Below are 26,657 nucleotides of genomic sequence, written 5' to 3' on the forward strand. Positions count from 1 at the left end.
TAATTTAATCTCGTTTCACAAAAAAAAATCTTTTCGACTTTTGTGTGCCTTCAACTTTTCATTTTAATTAAGAACATCTCTAATGAGCTGTTGACTATTATACGATCGGTCAAGTGTCACTCGGCATAGGTATATTTTTTTTTAAAGTTTCGAATGCTTACAAACTTTTTTACCTGCCTCTTGTTTTTGTTAATTGGATGGTTATAGACTTGAATAAGCTTGTTTTTTAATTTAAAGTAAATATGTTTTCATTTTATTAAAAAAATAATTTGAAATATTTTTTTCGGCTTCAACTTTTTAAAAACAAAGAATAAAATCTAGTTCAATTTTGCCCTTAGAAATTATACTCACATAATTAGAATGTGAGAACAAACGGAATCGCCATTTATTCACCAATACAATACCAAATTTCAATAAGCGCGAACAAAGACGTTAATTCCGTGCATTTTTGCGTGCGATATTATAATACGAGTTGAGTCATCCGTCGCGCCGTGCCGCACAGATAATACATCCATGTCCGTCGTACACTCGTAGTGCTCGTAGTATCGGCACAGGTCGATAACATTCCCGCGAGTGCCGTGCGTCGAGGGCGACGGGGCCGCTCGGCATACCCGACACGTGCCGACCAAGTGCCGAGCGAGCCCGAACACTCGGCGCGGCACGGCCCGGCGGCGACGCAGCGCGGGGGGGACGCGACACACTTTCGGCGCGGCAGCCAATCGACAGTCCGCACGCCGCGTCGCTGTCGTACACATCATTTCCGCGCCCGGTCTCATAACCACGCTTTATGGTTTACTTCAAAATGTCCATGGAAATACAATTAATAAACCAAATAGAGAAGTACGAATTCCTCTACAATTTCAATCTGCCGGAATATAATCGCAAGGATTTGGTGGACGAAGCGTGGACGACTATCGCCGCGAACACAAACATGTCAGGTAAGTACGATGGTGACGTCACCGGTGCAGCGTATACATCGCGCGCTATATTTAGCCGGCTATCTATTTGTGACATCGCGTGGTTCCTTCACCCAGTAATGTACGCGGTGCGCATTTATCTCGTCTTTGTGAATAGGTCCGATTCAATGCCATGCCGTAATAGTTGAATGGCGGTCGGCGCGACAAATATTGAGGCACTGAATTCAAGACGTGATCGATTGTTGATATTTTGCAGATATATTATTTGAATATAATATAAGGATAAAGTTCTATTATCCGTAAACGGTTTTGTCATGTAATAAATTAAAACTGTGTTTTAAGTGCTTGTCTAAAAGTACTTAATGCTAAAACTGTAAACTCGTTATATTTTATTTTTGTTTGTAACAAGAAAATACCCGATGTCATGTAGAGTTAGCTGAATGGTGATAATACCTAGTTACTATTTACTAACTACTTTGTTATTTAAGCGACGTACGGGCCCGTGCGTTGTGGGTTCAATTCCCACGTGTCGCAAATACTAGTTTACAAATAGCCGTATTATACGTTGTAGTAGTTGTTTTATCTTTAATATCTAGCTGTATTACGGCACATTAATCTAAATAGCGCGTACAATACTATTAACAAACTTGGTAATCAGCCAGCCATTTGTTTATTGTTATACTACATTAACAATGACTTATTCTAATTACAGTAAGCGACTGCAAAGAAAAATGGCGGAACATCCGATCCTCGTTTCTCAGGAGTATGAAGCCTAGTGGTTCTAAAGTTAAGAAGCCTTATTACTTAACAGAGTACTTGAAGTTTATACTACCGTTTTTAAAGCCAATAAACGTGGACAATGCAGAAGAAGGGCATTATAATGAACAACAAGCAAGCAACGGGAACACAGATCCACAAGTAATAGTCAGTTTTATAAAGGAAGAGCCGGACGAATTTGAAAATGATGTACACACAGAAAACAATACAGAGACTGGTATTTTAAACGATCTATTGACACGACAACCCCCAGTTATGCGTAAAAGAAGACGTTTTATACCAGTTGGTAGAAGGAACTTAGCAGAAATGTCCAAATTAAGGGGAAAAATCACTTCAAATTACCAAAATGATTCGACAAACAATAGTAATCATGCGTTGAAAATGTTTCTTATGAGTCTCTTACCAGAATTGGATACGATGACAGAAGACCAGATACGATTGTTCAAAATCAAATCAATGATGTTGATTGATGATATAAAGTCTAACTACACTCAAATGAGACAGAACATTAGTACTATAGATTCGAATAGATTGCAGAAACGACTAATAAATTTGCTGTTGAAGAATTTGCAGAGAACGACAGAAGTGAACTGCAAAGATGGTGATAGAATGAAAGAAGATTAGTTTTAATTGTGCTCTTAGTTAATTATATTTAATACTTTTGAGAACTGATAAGTAATAAGCTTTTGTAAATTTTTAAGTATAGCTGTTGTTTTGTTCTTATTCCACGTTAGAAGATGTCGGCACAGTAGGTTAATTTTCATTCTCAAAAAAATGTTTTTATAACAGACAGGTTATAATGTAGGTATCTCAGTTGACAACTAGTATACGTCAAATTGATGGTCACTATAATTCATTGCTGCTTCGACGTTACGTGTTAATCACTATAATCTAAGGGAGAAAATAATACTTAGAAAAGTGGTTTTTAAATAGTTGTCAACTGACATACGAGATAGCCCCTCCTGTTAGTTGCCTGCCTGATGTCAACCCTCCTTGGGAATAGATTTTTAGGTATAACACGCTGGGGTAATTTTGGAAGGTTCATGCCGCCTTCTTTTATTTAGTGACTATCATCCTAACCAAAGTATCTAAGGGTTTTAACGATTTTAGGACAAAAATCTTCCCGTGTTTGTGAATAATTGTATTTATGATAAGATAAAAGATTTATGCGAATTTACCCCAATGCGCCTTATATACTTTTGTGTGTGTTATTTTAAATTAGAGTGTACTTATTAGGATGCTTTATGCTGTAGGTAAGCAGAGATTACAAAAAATACTCTTAGATTTATTTATGTTCATCTTTTATCCACATTTATTTAGCCGTATTTTATCAAATAGAAATAGTTTACGAGACCTTTAATACATACATATATAAAATCACGCCTTCTTCCTATAGGGTAAGCTGAGACTAAAAAAGGCCACGTGGTAAATCCCCACAAACTTCTTTGCTTCAGTCACATCCATACACAACAACCTTTATATATTATCATAGTAAAATTGTATTTCCACGAAAAGTTATACCAAAATTATTTCCTATTCATTTGGAGTTTCCCGATTGCAGTTGAAATTAATTTTAGAATTTGAGTTAAAATGTGTTCAGATGATATTTCAAATTAAAATGTAAATATACGCTTAAGCTCATAAAACTGTGAGAGTGTTTTCACAGAATTCGTTGGAAAAGGAATATGTTTCAATAGTTATAACAATTTTAATTTATGAAACGTATTAAGCTTTTGTATGTACATAATTATAAATTCCGTTATTAATAACTGGAGTGTTTATTTTAAAATTGCACGCAAAATAATTGCTTTTTATGAGTTATACTTGTACCACTGCAGATATTATAACTATTAACACTGCGCAAAAAACGCGTTTATCACATGAAGCTAAATTCAAAGGTACAGCGCTTTTTTTATTACACGTAGTTTTCACTAATTTTCATCAACAATGACCGCGAGTGGGCTGCCCATAATGAATATGTAATCATATTAATTTTAAATCGCATCACATTTGACCCTTAAATATTGAGAGTGTCGTGCAATTTTAGATTAAACATACTTTACTTAACTATAATAATACTACTTTAATTTATATGCAATAGATATTAAGTAAACCATTAGCTTCATAGCCGATTTTCACGCAAGAAAAAGTGCTTTTGCTCTGTTTTAGTCAAAAAACAATTTTATTACTCGCCGCTTTTTTATTTGTAATGACTATCTATAAGTACTTTAAGGACCACGTGATATTAAAATAAACTTTATAATTTATGTACTTTTTTATTATTCCCATTTGCGCGTTCCTAAAGGTAGGTCCACACTAAAAGAGCAGAGTCTAGCACGAGCGGAAAAGAAACCGATCACAAATTCGCATAGTGTGGACTTATGACTATTTAAAACACTCTCCTATAGATCCAAAACGTAGTAGAGAGCCCGGGCATGTTAAATTTGTCCAGATTTGAATTAATACTGCTGCGTTTTTTTATAAAAAGTAGTTAGATAATATGTCAAACAGATCACTGTCAGCAGCATAAGGAGTCAATAATGTTCTAAATTCAGATGTTTGTGTACCTCAAACAGTAGCAAACTATGCGTACAAAGCACTAATACACTATAAAATAAATTTGTGCCCGGTCCGTACTCAGTTTCAGTGTTCACTTGTATTCCGCTTTTCTATCCTATACCCATTTTCTTTTTTCTTTACAAATGTAAAGAAAAAGATTTAAAACTACATCATGACCTTAAACCGTAAATCTTTGAGCTTTAGCATTTTGTAACGCAAAATCCTTGTAGAATAAAAAGTACAGATTACGAAAGCCGGATATAGAATAATGTTGCGCTAAAAATTCACATGGAGCATTTTCATTGTATCCTTTGTTTATATCGCATCGTTAAAATAACCAAGTATTTGTTTGTTCCTATATTTTTTTAGGAATAAATGTTTTTCTATACCATTTACATACGTAGATAAAATCAAGCCTTTTTCGTATAGGGATAAGCAGAGACCAAAGAACGCGTCTTAGTGCAATCCTTACAAATGTTTTTTGCTTCATCCGCGTCCATACATCTTGTCACACAAAGCATCTACATACATATTATTTTGTTCATATGTACAACATTGTATGTACTTCTGTACATCTGCAATCGATCTTATGCAGCCGGTGACCTGTTTGACAGCAGCAGCAGAACAGCTTTGTTGCTTTAAAAATACATACAATTTTTATTATAATTTTAATAAATGCCTGCCAAGGCACTAAGACGAACATTATATAAAAATTTGCGCTTCCGACCCTACCAGATTGATAAATGTAATATTAAACTTATTGATTAATGTAATATTTAAAACTTATTAAGGCGTGGATTGGCAAAAAACAAGAAACTAATACTCTCAACACAATTTTCCTGTTAAGCAGCACCAATTCACATAAAACCGTTTTCATTGTTTCTACTCATTAGTATAATACAAAGAAGGGTGTAATCTTGCAAGTATCCGCTGGCTCGAGAGCGAGTGTACTGTGAGTGTTGCTCGCGTCATTACTCGACCACTTAGTGGGGGAATCGAGCCGTGTTATGTGAAGACTCGAGTCTCGGTGCAATGGTCGAGTCGTGATCATTGTGAGTTTGTTGCTTGTGCTTGGAAGGTTGTTTCGTAAGTGTTTTTGGTTGTAAGTTTGTGTAAAGAGAGGAGTATGATATTTTTTGGTGATCTTTCAAACATGTACCATTCGTTTTATTCTTGTGGAGGCTTTGACTGAATTTTGGATAGGAAATCAAAGATATTTTTACACTTATTTAAATGTCTAAAGTAGGAAAAGCTTATTTATTGCAAAAAACATCTAGAAAATAATTGGTTTGTCATTCGTTTACTTGAGTTATGAAAAGACATGAAGTGATGTACTTTTCATGACCCGGGTATCAATCCCGAGATCCGTCTTGTAGTTGTATGCACTGCCGACCAGTCTACTGATGACATCGTTGCAAATGAAATTTGACTAATAGTTGGTGATAATATGCGCAAAAACACATTTCAATGAAATAGTTATGTCTATAATAAATAACTATTACCCAAATAGTGTTAACACATTAGGCTCGTGACACACGTGGTAGTTAATACATTAATAACGAAGCCTCACACGCTGCGCCGTAGTTTATGAGATGTGACGTGTGATATTTCATGAAACTTTCACGTACACAGCTGTATATTTCAATATCGTACGAAGTGTGAACGAAGAGGTAGAATATAGAATTCTTTTTTAAGGCGTTTCGTATTATATTGACCATGTAGGTGGAATTGAGACCTTTTAAAAAAATAACTTGGTGATACTGATAACTCTTAAGTTATGGCCTTTAATGTATTTTACTTAAAATGGCGATGATGATTCTTAGACCCGAAGAAGATAGAACCATTAGAGTTTTAATGACATTTTTTTTTCGAGTAATTAACAGAATAATCAGCCATAACCCCCGTTAGGAGCTCGATCAATATGCTTTATTTATTTTAAACAATCATTATCACAGTTGAAAGATTTTAAAACCAGAACCTATTCTCTCTCATAAATGCCTCATTGTTCAAAATCAAAATCAAATCATTTATTCATATTATCCGTGAATTAGTGAAAACTACATACATGAATATCCGTTCTTTACTCATAACTTTTTAGAGTACTTTTTCATAAATCACACACAAGACTAGATTACGAATACACACAATTTTATTTCAAGTAGAAGACTATTGTTTTCAATATTAGTTTCGTAGCTTCCTATAGGTAGGTATAGTACTTGTATTGTATGTTTTCAAAGTTGTAATCTGTTAAACTTCTGTGTCCCGTTCCCTTGTATTTTTCTTTTCATTAAACTCGCTTTGTTCGTTATAAGTTTTGTTTTGTTTCACTAAACTATTAGAAAAGAACGGCTTTGCGCTTGTTTGTGTGGCGTAGTAACGGCTCGCAAGCAAAGTCTAGGTAGTGTATAGATTATCTTTGTTCTTAAATTCTATACAACGTTTATTATAGATCTTGTAAAATCGTTATTGAAAAATGCTGATCATGTTTTAAAACAACCCAAAGACACTATGATAATTATTATTTTTATATAATTTAGTGACAGAAAAATCTGATTTGGTTAAGTTTACTCAACATATATATTTTTAGTATGTACCACTTTGATAGTTTTTCCACAGTCTGCAATAAAACTGAGCGAATATATTATTTAGTATATCCTAACTAAAATTAATATGAGTTCAGTTCAAAAATGTTTCCAGCAAACATTAGTTAATCTTAGGTTAAAATAGTAAATATTTAGATTAACCGCTCTTTGAACTTTTACAATAACACATAGAATACATTTCATCAACATTATCAAGATCAAAGTCTAACAAAAAGCCCTTTGTTACTTTAATCAATGTAAGTTTAAGAAACCTTCAATCAATTTGTATCATCGATACACTACACAATACTAAGGTACTCTTTCTAATTCTCTGATTAACTAATCCAATTTGTAAATACAGAACATCTGGAAATACAAAAAGATTTGAAACAAAAACATTTGAATCGTTTTTGTTTTTAGGGTTCCGTGAGCAGAGGGTAAAAAGGGACTTTATTACTAAGACTTTTTTGTCCGTTTGTCTGTAACTAGGTTGTGTCCCGTGAACTGTGATAACAATACAGTAAACATTTAAAATCAACCCATTAATCGGATTCCCATGGGAAATAGTTTTTTTTTGGAATTTTTTTATACAAAACTAGTTTATACCCGCGGCTCCATGCGCGTGGACTATAGATATTATTTCATTTACTTATTCCCGTGGAATTCCGTGGATAGAAATATTCCATGTCCTTTCTCGAGCCTCGACCATTAGGTTTAGGTTAGTTTGTAGCAGAGACAGACAGACAAGTTTTTTTGTTTTTTAACCCATTTCTGTACATCGCGCTGGCGAAGTGCGGGTTGGGGACATTGCATGCTTTCAAGAAATGTGCTATAAAATTTTTGGTTATGCAAGGTTTCCTCACGATTTTGTCCTTTACTGCTAGAAAAAGTGATAATGATTTTTTTGACAAAGTTATCACGACAAAAATATTTAAAATGACGGAACCATTCATGCGCTAGTCCGTCTCGCACTTGACCAGTTTTTGTTTCATTCTGCGCTTGTCTAGTTCAATTTAGTGTTCAGAGCTGTTTCAATTGAGTTTACTTCTAGGATTGTCATGTATTTTCAGCGCTGTATTTTTATAAATGCAAGCGTGAAACATGTTGGTACCGTTGTGACACCTTCACAGATAAATCTTTAAGCCATTAACTTGTTTATTTAATAGTAAGTGATTGACTTAATCGAGAATATTGTAGGGAAACTGTAAATAAGATGAGTTGACTGAACTTTGCTATATTAAAATTAGTTCTTAGTGAAAAAATCTCAAGTTTTATATATTTATTGTTAGTTTTTTTTATAATATTTGCTAAGAATAAGTTTTTTATAATTGCGCATGCCCTTGTTGAAGAGAGAAATTACAATTATAATGACTGCGTACTAAGACATACGGTACCTATTAGAGATACTTTTAAATGCTGACTTAAGCATTAGGTACGCATTAAAGATAATTTAAAATATTATAAAACAGTTCAAACTTCTAAACTGATTTTATACAAAAATCAACTCCTAAGCGGCTGAATCCGGTGGAGAAACTTTGAACCCGGGTGGAGCCGCGCGGGTCATCTGTTTAGCATACAAGTAGTTGAACATTGTGTATTCTTTGTCAGAAGTTCCTAAGAAGATGGTGAGTTTTCTATCTACTATAGAAAAGCGGTAACCAAACAGTAAAGTAGTAAAATATAGTTCTACAGTAGTATTTAAGGATGGATCTACAAGTTCTCTACGACAACTTAGCTAACACGCTAGTCACCGAAACTTTATCAATACTGTTTTTGTAACTGCTTATGAACAAATTATATAAAATGAATACTTTATCTGTCTTTTGTTAAATACTTGAAACTGTGGCGATAGACATTTGTTTATCGCCACAGTTTCAAGTATTTAACAAAAATAAGCGTTGTTTTATGTGTGCATAGGTATAGACAAACCCTTAAGAGCGTCACCCGGTACGATTCATACACATACAGGACCGCCAGTTACGAGTACTACGTACCTGACCTTTTGCAAAACATAAATAACTAGCTGACCCGCGCAACTTCGCTTCCGTCACATAAGAGAGAATGCAGGGTCGTAATTATCCCCGTTTTTGTAACATTTTTCGTTGCTTCTCCGCTCCTTATAGCCGTAGCGTGATGTTATATAGCCTATAGCCTTCCTCGATAAATGAGCTATCTAACACTGAAAGATTTTTTCAAATCGGACCAGTAGATCCTGAGATAAGCGCGTTCAAACAAACAAACAAACAAACAAACAATCAAACAAACAAACAAACTCTTCAGCTTTATAATATTAGTAAGTATAGATTATTTTTCATATTAGAAAAGGCGTGTTTTCCGTTGTGTAATTTCAGAGATAAATTGTACAAATAATTGTTGCCAATATAAACAAGTAAACAAAGAGGCCTTCGACAACATTTTGATTATTATTGGAGGGCTATTTTATTAATCTAATCTTATTGCCTCGATGTCTTCCTTATTGATATCGTATCCAATCGTGGAAAGTATTCCTAAGATTTCCAACGCTCATTTTCTTTTTCAATCTTATTCTGATGTTCGCTTTAGGAAGGTAAGCAACCTTTGGTAAACACTGTTTAGGTGGGATGAAAAACGATACTTCAAAAAAAGGCTAATTTGATTATTAAAAATGAGGGTGGTAAAGACAACCTCCTCTTTTTTTGAAGTCGGTTAAAAAGTTTTCCAAATCCGGTCGGTATGTCAAAAGGTTTACTTGTATATATGCATTAATATTATTTCGGTAACCTGTCATTATTGGTGACAACATATTATTATGTAGAAAATCTGACCGTTAAATAACTAAGCTTCTTCGTTTAACGTGCTTGTTGATAACAAAGACAACCGTTATGAATTCAAAATAGCATAGTAACTCAAACTTCAAACTAGCCGAATAAAATAATCTATACTTAATATTATAAAGCTGAAAAGTTTGTTTGTTTGTTTGAACGCGCTAATCTCAGGAACTACTGGTCCGATTTGGAAAATTATTTCACTGTTAGATAGCCCACTTAGCGAGGAAGGTTATAGGCTATATATCATCAAGCTACTACCAATAGGAGCAGAGTAACAGTAAAAAAATATACAAAACCGGGGAAAAATGTGACCCATTCTCTCTTAAGTGACGCAAGCGAAGTTGCGCGGGTCAGCTATTGCGAATATATAAACCGAACACCGTAATTGCTGTATAAGTGTAAATATTATATGAACACTATGCAGTTTACAGCAACATTTAAATGTATGTGTTAACACATATGTATAGGTTTTGAAATGTAACATGTATTCGCAACACTTAAATCAACTTGTATATTCTATTTGCATCACAATGTAGGTGATGTATTGGAAATAGGATTCTCGACATAGCGAGATTGCTTTATGCATTGTGTATGCAGCAACAAGATTTGTCGCCATTCACAACTAACGTCTGCGTTTCCTTGCAATCATTTGCAACGGAAAAAGTGTAAGAATGTAAACTATTGTATAACAGCTGATTTAAACAATTATTTTGCAAAAAACTCTTCACAACTTTTACAATGAAACTTTTCTCTTGAATCATCTTATCAATAAAAAAAACTGCGTCAAAATCCGTTGGGTTATTTTAAAGATCTAAGCATACAGACATAGAGATAGACGCGGCAAGCGATTTTGCTTTATACTATGTAGTGATGAATGTGACTAAATTCTCGAGTGATCTAAGTTTGCGATGAAACTTTGCATGCCTAAAAATTGTTTAACACTATTCTTGGGGGCATGCAAAGTCCCCAACCTGCCGACTCAAGGACTAACCTCTCTCTCTATTCGGGGAGAGACTTGCTCAGCAGCGGCACACTAATGGCTTAAAAAAAGGATTTTATGATTAAACCCTACTAAACAAAGCACTCAAGTTCATCTGTCAATGACTAGTCAGTAGTCAGTCATTTTACACAGAAAATGGAATGTGTATATGCAAATTGCAATATCAAATTCTGTTTCAAGCTTAAGCTACAGCTGTCTCACTACAGGTGTCTAGTATTGCAGTGTCAACATCACAAATTCTAAGTTATTGCACGAGACAGTATGTGTATACTGACTGTGAATAATAATTTTGGAGATGCACATATGTAGATTTTATACATGCTTCTGTACAAAAATGATAAAACTGTTGTAAAACAATTAAAAAATGCGTTCTTGAGTAAATAAGATATTAATAAACAAACGTGTAACAAAGCATAAATTAAATTGGAGTAAGCAAACCAACCAAAAAGTTCTTAGACACAATTCTTGAGAAAGAGCCCCCGGCCAAATTTGGTCAGCGTAGTGGACTCAAGACCTGACCCCTCCCTGGTTCAGGATTAGACCCATGTCTAGCAGTACAACAGTCATGGATTAAAAAAAGCAAACCACTCACACGTAACATTTATTTTCATATTTCTGATATCAATAACAATCACTTCACGCTATGAGATAGTCGAGTGAGCCGGTCGTATGCAAACCATCGTTTATTCCTACGATCTGCATACCGATACACTCTCATGCAAATATTAAAAAAGAACCGTTTGCTTTCGTCCATTAAGTGCGGTTGCCGGTTGCTTCCGAAAACGAACAAAAAGTGTTCTCGTGGGAATTTGATGTGCGGTGCTGTGTTCACATACATTTTGTATTGAATGTCTGTTTGTGTTTTCAGTAGCGCGATTCTGTACAGTCGGTACTGTCGAGTATCGAAATTTTGACAGTTAAAATGTACTGCCAAAATAGTTCCTATGACGCGCGCTGATCAGATTATCATACAGCATTTCTCGATGATTAGTCGGTTGTCGGTAGTTGATAGTAGCAGAGAATCGAGTTCTCTGTGAGCTTTAGTTTTAATAATAATATGGTTATTAGGCACTAGTTGACAAGTGCGGTTTTATTCGCGTTTAATTTTTTATATTAAAAAAATCATTACCTCGAAACTTCACTGCTTTTGGGGTGGATTTTGGAGAAATAGGCTTGTTCTTGTTTCTGTTTTCTACTGTCTCTTAGCTGTAAAAGCTTAAGCCAGACAAACAGACGTTCACATTAGTAATATTAGAGAGTACGAGTGAGTAATGTTTTGAATAAAATTTATGTAGGAATATGTTTGCTATGATGTATTTGTAGAACGTGTAATATGTATGTGTTTGTATCTAGGTTTGAATACTTGGTTAAATAGTTTCATATTCCCTTTCAATCCGTTCTAGGAATAATGTGAACATTCATAACTCATACTTGTACCTATTACATAGTATGTTTTAAGCTGCTTACAAATTATTCTGTTTAGAATGGTTCTATTTTAATATGAAATGCTATAATTATATACCTATTGGACCCCAGACGGTGGATTAAACTAAATACTTAAATGGGAAACAGAAATGAAGGGATAAGATCGATTGACAAATATTTAACACGCAAATTGTAGTAATCCATTTCGATTTAAGCCTTCTGACTTTGTAATCACCGGACAAAAACACAAAAAGCTTACGGCTTCCAAACAAAAAGCCGATACTGTTCGACCAAACATTTTTGTTAGAATTTCATTTAAAAATGTACAAAATTGAAATCGTACGGATTAGGGCTGACACGCGGGATGTTCGAAGTGTGGTTGTTTTTTGTTTTACATGACCTCTTTATGGGAGGTAGGGGGGAGGGCTTGTGGATACTTGACCCTTGTTATTTTGATGGTTCCGTGATTACGATTGGTGCTTCAGTGGAGAGTGATGAGGTAATAATAATGTGGAGTAGGCAGAATTTGTTTTTATTTATTTGACAGGTATGACAGTTGATATTTGATTTAATTGAGCTATTATTTCTGGACTTATTCTAAAGCGTTTTATAGCTCGATTCTACACTGTTTCCGAATATCGATTAACGACGCGAAATTTGGTATGAAAGTCTGCATAGCGCTCTTAACGGGCGTCGAAGGGACTATTTTTACAGTAGGTACATTTCAATTGTCAAATGCTCGATAGTCGATTCTTCCGACGCTAGAGAAACGCGCTACTACTTTGGTTTAAAAAATGCTATAAGAAGTACTATATGTGGAAAAATGAATGGCGATAGTTTTAATAAACTTATAATTAAAATTCAAAATCAATGACAAGTCGTAACAGCTATGCGGATAAAAACTGGTGAACAAACCCTGAATATTTAGTTTAAAAACATTTAGGCTTACAAAAAAGAGTACATTTTTGACCCGCATATTTATAATCGAAAAGACTTTATTAAAAAGGGATTAAAATTGGCGACATCCCTATATTATCGGCTATAGCCTTCCGATACACGTTACATACCATTTAGATTGGAATATTTTAATTTCACGCATGTATGAGGAAATTGAATACATTAAGGCTATTGTCCCCGACTTCGCTTGTGAAGTATCAAAGGATTTGCCGCTTTTCAGCATCAGTAAATTACAATAACTTCAATTTTGAGTGTTATATTGTTAAGAAGCAGATATTGTGCTTTTAGTAACGTTGGCCCGTATAGAATACTTACCTTATCTAGGTCCAACAGCCATTTACTAATCTCTCCTCTCTTTAAAGTCATCAACCAGTCTATCTATGCGGGGAAAAGACTACTTCAAATAATTGTAAATTAGTAAAAATTCGAACGGATATTTGGAATACTGTACTACCTAAATATGCTACAACTAAACAATTGTTCAGCCACCATTAAAGTTCAAATGACCAATGTTTTTAGGTTACTGAAATGAGATTATTACGGCACGTAAGATTTTACTGATGACATTTATTTACATTATTGACTAGCTTGATACTGCCACTAAATGAAGAGTATTTTAACGTTACGTATTCAATTAAGAAAATTGGCCCTCCCTTCTAGTCTAACTATATTTCCAACTTTTTTTTGGGTTAGGGTTAAAATAAAAGTCAATATAATTAAAAAACAATAGTTTATTACAGACAAGAAGACAGAAGGTATAGATAAAGGGATACAAAACGATACACCAGACACACCAGCAGTAGTTAGTACAAGATATAACGCGGGTACAAATTGGCAATCATTTCATTATGATACATTATGATGTAAGCTAATTTATATGTAAGTGTGGTACTTTTTGTGTCCCGCAATGTAACTAATAAAAAAATCAGTGATATGTCATTTTTCATCTTTAAAGTAGCGATATTTATGTCAAAGTTTAAAAAAATAATTTCGAGTTGAAAAATACTTTATTTCTGCACAAAATATTTATATTTCAAACCAACACTTGGTTAAAGTTACTCATTTATAAGTTTTCTACTTTGGTGTTAGTTTAAAAAAAATGTGTTTTATTCAAATAAAACTGTTACTGTTTTTTCTCAGATTTTAGTAACATTAATACTTTTTCGATACGTACGCTTTGATTAAATCTCTGAATCTACTATTGTCTTTACATTATAATTTATCAATACCAAATTAAATCGTTTCAAACATATTCGTAGTTTCTTCCAAATGTTTCACCGAAAATATGATTCAGTATTCCAAACAGCATAGCGAATGTTTCTTATTAATAAAGAGAGGTTTACTTCAACAGATCCCGGAGCATCTTAGCGTAGTGATAAATTATGTAAATTCAGATGCGCTTGCTCGCTGCAGTTGGTGCCTCGCGTGGTTACCAAAGCTTTATGCGGCAATGTATACTGTATATGCGATCTGACCTCGTTGCTGTAAATATACATGTTAGAACTAGGAAGGTGTGTCGTAATTAACTTGGTTTTATGATTTTTTGTTGAGTTTGGTTTTGGACTTTTAAACTATATGCTTCAAAAATTCTACGACGCCCTGTAGAATTGATTTTGTTTTTCTATATCTTTATATATATAATTCTTCTAAGTGTGTATGTCCTGAACTTCTCTTAAACGATTGGACCGATTTTGATGATTTTTTTTGTGTGTGTTCAAGGGGATCTGAGAATGGTTTAGGTTTTTTTAATTAATTTTTACAAATTTAAGACGTGTAGACAGGACAACGTCTGTCGGGTCCGCTAGTTTACTGTATAATTGTAAATATTTTCTTATTTGCTGGTTCGCTGCTTCTGTTGCTAATAACAGATTAGTATTAAAATAATATGTAATGAATGTATTATTTGTACCTACATACACACATTCCAGTATGAAGACAATTTGTTTCTGATTGAAACTTAATTTATAAATACCCAAGTGTCATTTTCAAAACCAATTCTCAGAGGTATTTTAACTAGCACAATGCAATGAGCACAAAAAGCAGTAGCTATATCGTATTTTCATAACTGAAGGAGCAGTTCAACATAAGATATTGGTTCTTAACGAGATTTAAAAAATATAATAGATAACATAGTATAATCCGTATTTAAGTATTACTGACACAAAAAGTACCTTACACACATAATTTCAATAAACATATTACATGTTCAACAATATTAAAACTCAGATTACTTAACAAGAGACCCATATAGTTGATATTTTCTTCTAATAACAAACCATACTATATTTTGGTCCCATTTTAATGATACAGGGTGATATTTTTTTTCAGTAGCTTTGTGTAACAAAAAGAAATTAGGATTTTGATATGTTCATAAATATGTGTAGTTATTTCCCCATTTCCCTCCTCTAATTTAAGAAACACGGCATGCATTTATCATCAAGAATGTATGGCACTTTTTTTTAATCCGTTCTCATGCGGTAAATACTTAACAAGATCATACTAAAACGTTGTTCAATATAAGTTCTTCTCAACTAAATAATACGAAAATATAGATTACAGAACTTTTGTTTTTTTTCTAAAAACAGTTATTTATTTTCAGTTTTCCTAATGAGGATTCAGCTGACAAATTAAATAATATATTATTTCTATAAAAAAATCGTTTCCCGAACTTTAATAAATAATTGCTATATTTGATACAGCAATAACACCTTTCGTTACACAAAGCTACTAAAGAATTTATCAGTAAAAGTTTAGCTCAATTTTAAAACGGCTCAAAGGGATAGAAAATAAACAGTGTTAGTAAACGATTAATTAGTCCAATAAATACTTTTTCCTATTTTACGCCCCAAACACAACGTCAATATTTGTATTTACGTAGTACAAATACAGAAATCGCTTTGCTTTCGTATTCGAACGACACTTTTGAGACCTGACCCATATTTTAGTTTATAGAATTGCTTAGAACACTAACGTTTTATAAACAGACAAAATTATGACACCTATTGCTTACCTAGCAAGAGTTTTATATAATAGCCTTAATACCAATGTGATTCAAAAACTCAAATTATATGAAAGTAATATTTTCTATCGACAACCGAGTAGCTTTTGAAAAGTATTTTTAATACTTATCAGCGCCCCTAGCGCTATTAACTCTAGCACTATTTTTTGAAGTAGTTTTAAATTATAACCAACGCTCTGTGTCAAAAACTGACTTCCATACAATTTCTGCCGTTGGTATTTGTATGATTCATGAATCGCGTAGAGGTTCTTTGTCAGTACCGTTATTTACTAGAAATTCTTAGTCTCGAAGGATATAAAGGCAGATAATACTCCTGTAATGTAAATCACTTCCGAGAAAATGACAACGCCAGTGTCGAATCTTGATCTTTGCGTCAATGTTCTCAGCAGTTTGGTGATAAGATCTCTCTTGGGGAGATATTCATATTTCAAAGAAACTCCCCAGTCTAAATTTTACCCGAAATTTTAACAGAAACTCGATATATAAAACAGATTGCAAGATATGGATCAGGCCTTGATTCTTTCTTATTTCAATCATATGCATTAGAAATATAACCATATATTTCGTTACATAAACATAGAGTAATTACACAATTTTCTTACAAAATAACAACGTTTTCTATTACCTGACAACTTAGTAGACAGTTTGCCGTTTTGTGGAGTATAATAATATCTATGTCCAAATACACGTAGCCATAGCAGACAGGATACCATCCAATACATACAGCATGCAGATGAATAATGCTATAAATTTTGAATTTTGCATGCCTTCGCCACCTGCGGGCTTATCACGTATCTCAGTTGACAACTAGTGTACGAATTGATGGTCACTATTCATTGCTGCTTTGAGGTAGCGTGATGTCCACTACAATCTCAGGGAGAAAACAATGTTTAGTATTAGACTTGGATTAGCTGTCAACTGAAATACGTGATGACAACCCTGCACACGTTGCTTATAATGCTGTCTACTAACCTAAACCTGCTGCTTTTAGGCTGCTTCCAATGGGGTGCATAGCAAAACTGTTAAGTTCTGCCCCTCAACGTCTAGAGTAGCAAAGGAGTGGATGACACAAAGAATCAGAAATGGTCAAAGTGTCAACCAGGCATTAACTGGCACCCCCACCCCTAAGATAAGATAAGACGCTGTCTACTAAGTTATCAGTGAATAGGTTTCATTTCATTTTATCATTTCTCTTTACACAAACAAAACATAATTCATTTTATGTGTAATCCACCATTATTCAAAGTAAATGTTATTTAAGTCATTTAATTTGATGACGTATTAACATAATAAGAGTTTTATATACAGAGAAAATCAATTTAAAGCCTCGATTAAACTTTACGTACATTCTTAAACGTTAGCTTTGCTTTGAAACAACTTTTCTTTGTAAATGAGCAAGAAAAACATATCAGATTTTAGATAGAGTTTTATGGTGATGATTTTGTTATAAAGTATTTGTATTTTAACGTCCTTTATTTGAATAAAAAGCTTTTTAAACTATTATATAGAATTTAATTGCGTATCGATACTCGACCAATAACATCACACGACTCACAGTTCAGTTTTGTTTGAAACAAGGCAGCAAGAAAAATGCAAAACCACGAGATTAGAATAGGATATGTGCGTATATTTGATTACATATTCAGTAAGTTATAATCACTGTTTGTTGAAAGTATATTTTTTAGCAGTATAAAATGCCAACCAAATAAAACATGATAATGTAAAATAAGTATTTTCTATAATAATTTCTAAAATAACAAAATCACCACCAACAACAATAAAATTTTATTAATATATCTTTGAAAACTTCAACTATATAACCACCAGGTCATTGAACCTTACCTTTTAGCACCTATCACACAAAGTTCAATCTTATTCACAAATATCACTGTACAGCACATGAACGCTTTTCAGTTTGTCCTGAAGACCTCACCAGCCTGTTTAAGGTGATCTTTGGACTCCCACTGGTGCTATCCGTGTCTCCTTTGGCACAAGTCTTGGTTCTCATTATCATTAAGTCAGTTCGAATGCTTGGCCGCCTCACATTCGGAGCGACGACCCCACAAGCATCTGACAATCTTCTTTTTATTGAAAGAGTACATTTTTTACTTCTATTACTTTGGCTACTAGTAGGTGGTAATGTACAAGGGCTCCCGAAGGCTGTACTGACCCGTTTGTGGTGATTTGGAGCCATTTCTAAAGGTAAGTTGGCGACTACGAAGAGCTCGTAGAAGAGGTCGTCGACGTGGAAGTTCTTTTTGGCTGATGTCTCGATGAAGACGCATGCTGAGTCTTGTGAGTTGCAGTAGGCTACTGCTTCTTCTGGCTGGACAGTCCTGTTGGAAGTAATGGAGAATTAGGGTAATAATACAGATGCACAATTTTAATAGGTATTGATAAGACAGGTTACACTAATGAAGGCGACGTCGCATAACGAAGTTCTAAGATGTTGCCCAGTACCCAGTTAATTAATAAAACTTTTAGAAATCTACATATTGAGAGAGCTTGAGTGTACTTTTGTGTGCACATTTCATGGTTGTTAAGTATTTTATTAATTTTTACAAACAAAAGCATTTAATTTAGCGCATCGACCACCAAAATCTCAGAATTGCAGTAAACAAACCATGATGAATCCATCTGCGTCATCCCTAAGTAAATGATTATAATTGTCAATCCCTAAATGATTTATCGCAGGCGGCTTTATTTCAGATTAGTTAATAAATAAACAACGAATTCTCTGAAATTTAGAACTCTTAACTGTTTTTAAGTGTGTTTTCAAACAAAACAATTCTTGAAGCAGTTATTTCTTTTACACGATGCTTGAATAGTCTTAAACATTTGATTGTGATCAAGTCGCAGTAATAGTAAAATGTTATAGTATTAAAGTACTATTCATTCATTCATCATTTTCTTTTTATAGAAATTGTCCAGTTTAATATCACAATAGACTTTTTAATCAACAAGTCTACAAAAAATATCGCAATCACTGCAAATCAAGAACCACAATCGCGACAAATTAAAACAAAACACAAGCCCTTAATATTTCTAAAAGTCACTGACCCGTTTCAAAACTCGCAATTTCAAAAGAAACTATACAGCGCTTTTGTACAAAATATTTATCGTAGCGACAATTGTCATCAACGTAACCGTACCACGATCCGTAGCGCGATACTCTACCACGACTATCGACATCTGACTAGCTATGATGAGAAATGTTGTATGACTTTCGGTTCAGCGCCTCTAGCGAAGAATGTAGGAACTATTTTTGCAGTATGCTTTAAATGTCTAACACTTGTTACTCGATAGTAACGACTGTAGAGAATCACTTTGCTATACTTAACTGTAAGGGAACTTTCATATTATTTTATCAAATGGTTTGTGGTCAATCCAATGTCAAACAGTTTTAAGCCACCTGACAGCTCTTTCACAGGGCTTACCGACTGTTATCTTTGTTAAGAACGACCAAGACCAATTTACCTGCCCTCCGAAGCACGAAGACGTTAAGTTCAAATACATGCAACCGAAATTACCGCGCAATAGATAGCTTTACCCACAGATCGTTTATTGACCGGTTAGTGCAACTGTCTATGAACTATCGCAAAATGTTCCCGTTGCCATGGTTACAGCGACAAAGAATGATAATATGAGTATACACGCGATAATGCTTTATGTATTGACAACGAGTTACTTAAAGCTTATAAGTAGTTTGCAGTGGTCATGAATTTGGTGTGAATAAAGTGTCGTGCGATGCTAAAGTTTCACTTAATAATGTTGTTTTAATGCTGCATTTGTAAAGTAAACACAGACATTTTAATGGGCTCCTGTGCTCTTATACTAAGCTAAAGTATTTTAAGTATTGAAAGTTATTTACTTTCGCTTCTAATTTTATTTTTTACGTGCAATTGCTTTGATGAAACTTTTGGAGCCATCGGCCACACTCGAGTGTGGCCGATGGCTGTCGTTAATACAGCCATCGGCCACACTCGATCTTTATGACAATCAGACCTTCTTCTATACAAAAATCACGAAAAATAACGACAGCCATCGGCCACACTCGATCTTTATGACAATCAGACCTTCTTCTATACAAAAATCTCTTCGATTAAACGTCAAAATCATAAAACATAAATAATATTTCAAAGTAATTCTTACTTGAGTTCTCTGTCACTCTTATTCCCGGCTATCGCCATGGGGACCCTGGGTGCTTGTCGGCGTCCCCTGCTGCCTCCACCACTGGCACTAGCCTTCGTCTCCAGGATCTGCTCCCTCAGGCGGATCACCTCCTCGAACGACTCGCGGCTGTCCATCGCGAACACGAGGACGAATAGATCACCTGGTGATAAACATAATTAATTATTAAATGGCGCCATAAATGTTGCAGATTATAAGCTCTTATGTCTTTAGATTATAAGTGAATCATTTCATACTTTTGGTATTTTTAGTCGTATTGCATTCCTGTCTAAATTTTAGCAGTCGACATTTATTTAAAAAACCTAGTTCCTTCTCGTTTCTTCGCAACACGTTAAGAGCGCTGATTCTTTTTTTCATACAATACTCGACAGTTACGGGAACGTTCATAGAAAATTGTGCTTCTATACACTACTCAACAAAAATGCTATGTCATTTTTTTTTTCTTCTACAAGTCGTCATCTAGTTTTGTTTTAGTTATTTTTCTCTTTTATATTCGGGCCTTGAAGATTGTTTAAGCACGCTTTTCTGTTTAGAAGCATTCCATAACTTTAAAGTCAATCAAGATCTAAATATCCGTCCATGAATATGCCTTTTTAGGCTCTCAAAGTATTTTACACGTTTCTAAACCTGTATCACTCCACAGCTACGTAAATAATGTATGATACAGTCAAACATGCACACGTGCTATCCAAATGACCACAAAGGCCGGAGGTGCACGCGACCATTCGATTTACCCACGGAAATGTTGCCCGTTTAATGCAAATTGCTTTCAAATGCGCTGTTCAAGCCTTCACAACTCATGTGCTTGCTTTATTGAAAAATTAAAGGGTAATAAATAATGGTTGTTTTGTTGGGACTAGGTTTTATATTTGATTTAGATAGATTCATCGAATAATTGCCATACATTTTGCATAATAGGTATGAAAGTCTGCAAGTTTTAGCCAGTGGTGGACTCGAGGCTTAATCCGTCCCTCGTTCAGGAGGATACCCAGCAGTGGGACAGTCACGGTTACAAAAAAAAGATATGAGCATGCATTTGAGAACATATAATATCTGCACGTTAGAATAATATTCTAAAAAAAATAGCACAATATTATACGTAACTCACAAATTTTGATTAATTAACTTGACTATTGTCTGTTCAAACTCGTACAGAACGAACAACTAAAATCTCTTAATTTCTCATTTTCTCAAGCTAAATTCCATTTTCTGTATCATGTAATAACCTTTTATGTATCTTGTAATTAAGAAATAACTTGCAGTCACACCAACTATTCATGTCAAAAAAACTCATTCAACACTTTAATTTGAAACTTTTTGTTTAAAACTAACCGCGGAACACCCTGTAGAGTCGCCACGAAACATTTTAAACTGAAGCTAAGCGACCGTAAGCTGTATATTATTAACACAGCGGTTCCAAAGAGACCATACATATTAGATAGAGTGGTTAACTCCACTAGAAATTGGAATCCGGACGGATATGGCTAATGAAAATACGTTTGTGTGTGCGTCTGTTGCTTTTATAGGGAAATTGGTGATCAAATTTCAATGTTATTTAATAGGGAGATAGTTTTGACGCTGACTAAAACTAGTATTCTTAGCTATGGAATTGCAGTTTTCCATGTAAATGTGGCTAAGGGCAAGCATATGGAAAACGAATTAAAATTAACAGGAATCAAATCACATACACACCTATACTACACCTATTTCTACATGTAAATTATTTAATATTAGCAATAAGTGGAAAATTTCCAAAAAAAATCTAAATTGACCAAACGTTCCTCAAAATTTTTGTCAAGAGCGGACAAATGTATTCCATAACTAAATCTTGCATGTAAACGAAATCGCGAACCAAACATAGTTGCTAATAAATAATTCTTTACAACTAATCTAATACGTTGTTACGTAATACGGTTTAATAACAATATGGTACGTCTATCGCTCCCTTGATGGTTATTCCGAGTCGTAATAATGTAGCTACTGAATATGTGGAAAATTTATTCAAATACTTCGTATATCTTGTAAGTCTCTTGTTTATAATATGTTAAGAAGAGTATCGAGTATTTTTATTTCTTGTGGATTTGTGGGAGTTTTATAAAATTTGGTCTAGTGGAAACAGCGGAACGACAACTTTCCCAGATACCCGTAAAAATAAACATTTAAATTACTTATGGTTGATAATATAATAAAGTGTTTTGTCACTTTCAATCACTTTGAAAATGTATATGATTGATAAAGAAAAAGCTGTGTACGACTAATCGCAGATTACTAGTAGGATATTATGCATATTGATATTTCTAGAAAGACAACGTCTTATTTTTACCAACTGCTGAAGCTAAAATGAGAAATTGATGTTTGGTATAAACCTTCTGAACGTCTCAAAATCATGTCTATTTTAAACCAAAGCAATAAATAGGTAGCCATCTATAAATACACATAATATAATGAACGAAATCACTTTCCTTTGAAACAAAGACTTAATGAACTAAAATTGAATTTATATTATATTGAGATTGAAAATCAAATTTTATTGCAATTTCGTTTTGACTCATAAATTTCGAATCTTAATTTATATTGGAATGTTACTGTTATCTTTTGTATTAATTTAATAAGGGACATTAATTAAGATATCATTGTAATGCTTTTATAAGTACTTTATTTTTGTCTCGTAAAATAATAAGTCTTTAACACGACAATTATTTTATTTTCCACACGATTAAATAGACAATATGAAAATATTTAAAGGTGTGGTAAAAATATTGCTTTTAGATTTTCGTAAAAAAAATCACTAAAAAGTAAAAACATGTTTTTTACTTTTTAGTGATTTTTTTTACGATTTGATTTTAATTTTTGAAGTCCGTCACAGGTCCAAAGTGCTTTTAATTAAACAAATCGTCATTATTGGTTCACTTTCTTAAGATATGATGGTCTCTCACACTAACAAAACCATACAATAAAAATTAAGAACTACCTCTTTTTAAATTCAGTTAAAAGCTATAAAACGTACGTCAGAATTTTAGTCTTAAAAATATTGCAGACAATCTTCAAAGAGTAATCTCTAGAGTGTTGTAAAGTAATAAAGTAAAAAGGGTTGATACAAAGTAGTAAATATGTGTTGTCTGAACAATAACCGATGTGCTTTGACGAAGGACACGACTTTGTTCAATCTTCATACAATTTAGTTACAGTTTTGAAGTATTTGGAAGTTTGTTTAAGGGTTTCTGACTTGAGATATGAAATGGAAAAGTAATATTGATTGGAATTTTGTTTAGTGTGATTGAAATTGAGGAGCTTGTGGCTATAATAACAATGACCGCGTGGATCTCTCAGGTTGAGCTACGCATATCGAGGTTGATCTATGGATGGGTGGACATAGCGAGTTCCTTTGGGTTTATTAAATTATGGGTTCCGGCTGTAATTTTTATTCAGAAGCTCGAAAGTCTGAAGACCAGTCTTACCGAGGGAGATGGGTTATAACACAGTTCACTGGTTTGTGGAGATCCTATAGGCAGGCAGTCATTGTATGAAAAATACTGGTATCCAGCTGCATCTGGTATGACCGGAAGCCGACTCAAACATAGTTCGAAGAAAGGCTAGACTGATGATGTGATTAAAATTAAAATCTTTGTACGTTTTCTTTTAAGATACCTAAAATTTAATTTAAGAACTTATTAATTTTATTAGAGCTAATAAATGTTAAAAGACAAACCTTAAATATTTTTTTGTTTCTGAAAATCATATACCATATCCTGCATACGTGGTTTTTTGGCCACTAGCCAGTCTTGGCTGCATCATTCACATTTATGGTGATTACTCTGAGCTCCCCGTAGGACTGTTCATTGTTACTTTATGTTACATAGCCTTCCTCATACAAAAAATAGTATTTTCTAAATTTTTCTGGTATCTAATTTCAGAAAGTTACGTGGTCGAACCAAGGAAAAAGTTAGCTTAGTACAGTTATTTTTACAAAAATTGTATTTCCTGAGTTTAACTTGTGCCCATATCATTAAACAATTTAGCCAGGTCAAACAAACAAAACAGTAATTATATATGGTATACAAATAATATATTTTACAACTCACTTAAACTGAAAACCTATAAAAATTATCTCCAAGAGAATTCCACGACCTGGAAATCATACCATAGAACAAATGCCGGCGATTATGTACAGAAGTTGCATAGTACAAAATAAAAACCTTCATTTTGCTACAGTTAGCTAAATAAACACAGTATTTCTAGTTTAACAAACGCTAAATCAAATAGCAAACAAACACATATTCATTATTTTAATTCCCGGAAGGTTTGTTGTACCGTAGTGACGAGACTTAATGAAGGTCCGAGAAGGGACTAATTAGTTTATCATTAATACACGTGGTATTGTTCTGCTCACGACAGTGGGACAAACGGCGTTAATATTTAACAGACCGTGTACGAAGGTTTTCCTTGTTCGTTTGTGTAGTTATCTTTAATTGTGGTGAAGGTTTGAATGTAGTTTTTTAAGCGCGCTGTATAGTTAGTATCTTCTACATAATATATAACCCTTATTTCTATATATGACCATAGTAATCATAATAATATGTTTCCGCATAAAATTATTTACATACGTACAGTAATATACAGAATCAATACAGAACCACTTAAAATTGCTTCCAAAAAATACATGACAATATTTGAAAAATACATTATGTCATTAGTAGCCGGAACAAACCTAGTAACCGTATACCCAAATTTCATCAATATACGAACAGAAATATTGTGCCGAACATCTTAGAAAACAAAGGTACAATAAACAACAAAATTTCACCAAAAAGTTCCTCTATATTTTACTACGAGTGAGTAAAACAGCTAAAGAATATCTTTAAAACTATCACTAAAACGACGATACAATATCACCGTTCTAACGTTATTAATATCTCACTAGAGCAAGCTTATAAAAGCGTTATTATTTAAAGTTTCACTCAAGTTTTCAATTTATTCCGCGCCCCTGCTAACTTCGTTGAGTAACGTTCTCACGAGGTAATTTCATACAAAACATCACACCCCTAATGTCTCACTTAATTCTTATTTTACTTTATAACGTGGAAAAGTTTACTGAATATTTATTAAGTTGGTGCATTTTGAAGGATATGTGTGTGAAATATCAATTTAATATTGATGATAGGAAGTTGTTTCTTGCTTTTAGATCTCTACCTAGTGTCTCATTCGTTAAACTACCTTTGAAACCGTAACACGTAAGCTAACCATGTTGAGTTCTATCTCAAAAAAAAAATCATCGGCAAACTATTCACACTGTCAAAAATGAGATATCAAACGAAAATCTAAATCAAGTTTCTGTCTACTTATGGCTTGCATAATTGCATTTTAGATCAATTTTAGAGTGTAAACATATCAATTTCTTGTCTAAAAAGACTTTGCAAAGATGAAAATCTGAGTACAACTATAACATCTACAGCTACAAATACTTGACAGTCCTGTCAGACATACATTATACGTATTCAAATCCGTTCTAAATAGCAACTTCTAGAAAACAAAACCAATCTGTTTTAATGTAAGTAACGAATCTTCACTCAAAGAAACGTATAAACAAAGACAAGTAAACATTTACAAAACACACGAAAAACGCACAGAAATTCCGCGAACACAATTCCACAACACCGAAACGAGAAGCCAGCCAACTAAACGTCATTAAACACGTTTCTGTTATGTAACACGTAAACTGGGCCACGTTAATTGCCCCAGAGATAGAGGTGCAATACGGGTGCAAGCGGGTGCTAGCGGGTGCAAAGTGCGACCGCGGGTGCAACTTGGGTGCAACGCACGCCCAATTTCAAATGTTGATGTCTCGACTCGCTAAATTGCGGAGTCAAGTAGTAGCTATATTTAGAATTACAATTTAGGCCGTTGATGTGTGCTTAAATGCAGTTGCCTACGGGTTTAGGTTACATTTCGTTGTAGGTAAGGATTATGAAGTTTTGTTGGTACTTGGATTTTGCTTTTATGAACGGAGTTCTGTTCTTTGAACACGAGTTTAAGTCTAAATAGCAAGCATACGCCAAAACTAATCATTTGACTAAATGAAACAAATGTTTTTATTGGTTTATTTCAAATAGATTCGCAAGTTATTTGTAATAGCCATTTTCCCCTATAACTTTCTATATTCCTTCATATATCTATGCTTGGTTTCTAATGATTATTTGATATTGCGTTTCTGTATACCAAATAATTATAGTTATAATTAAGCAGTTCCTTATGACCTCATATCAAAATATGAGCTTATAGTTTATAATTGAAACCTAGACGCAACAGAAATAACATTCTCTAATAAATTAAACAAGCCGCCCTCGATCATTTCCAATCAGCGTCTGTAGCAAAATAACCTTTTCTTATTGACGTAGACACCTAGTAATTATATTAGTTAGTTAT

General features: G+C 33.8%; 2 protein-coding genes across 2 annotated transcripts in view; one reads left to right on the forward strand and one right to left on the reverse strand.

Annotated features, from left to right (window-relative positions):
• Positions 1–687: 687 nt before the first annotated feature.
• Positions 688–3,949, forward strand: LOC142978342 (uncharacterized). Its single transcript, XM_076122747.1, has 2 exons — positions 688–938; positions 1,630–3,949. The coding sequence occupies exons 1-2, from the start codon at positions 788–790 to the stop codon at positions 2,316–2,318; spliced, it is 840 nt and encodes a 279-aa protein (XP_075978862.1). The 5' UTR covers positions 688–787; the 3' UTR covers positions 2,319–3,949.
• Positions 3,950–13,769: 9,820 nt separating this feature from the next.
• The window catches only part of LOC142978526 (GTP-binding protein Rhes), a 63,944-nt gene continuing 51,056 nt past the window's right edge, over positions 13,770–26,657 (reverse strand). Inside the window, exons 3-4 of the mRNA XM_076123005.1 lie at positions 20,196–20,376; positions 13,770–18,379 (exon numbers count right to left, since the gene is read on the reverse strand). Coding sequence (XP_075979120.1) covers positions 17,929–18,379; positions 20,196–20,376 — 632 coding nt within the window. The 3' untranslated portion in view covers positions 13,770–17,928. The remainder of the gene's footprint in view (positions 18,380–20,195; positions 20,377–26,657) is intronic.

The sequence above is a fragment of the Anticarsia gemmatalis genome, chromosome 14, assembly GCF_050436995.1.
Source record: "Anticarsia gemmatalis isolate Benzon Research Colony breed Stoneville strain chromosome 14, ilAntGemm2 primary, whole genome shotgun sequence".
In the NCBI taxonomy this organism is placed as follows: domain Eukaryota; kingdom Metazoa; phylum Arthropoda; class Insecta; order Lepidoptera; family Erebidae; genus Anticarsia; species Anticarsia gemmatalis.

Coding starts and splice junctions, on each gene's coding strand:
- LOC142978342 (XM_076122747.1), top strand. CDS start 788: ATGGTTTACTTCAAAATGTCCATGGAAATACAATTAATAAACCAAATA. Junction 939..1,629: donor CGCGAACACAAACATGTCAG/GTAAGTACGATG, acceptor TTCTAATTACAG/TAAGCGACTGCAAAGAAAAA.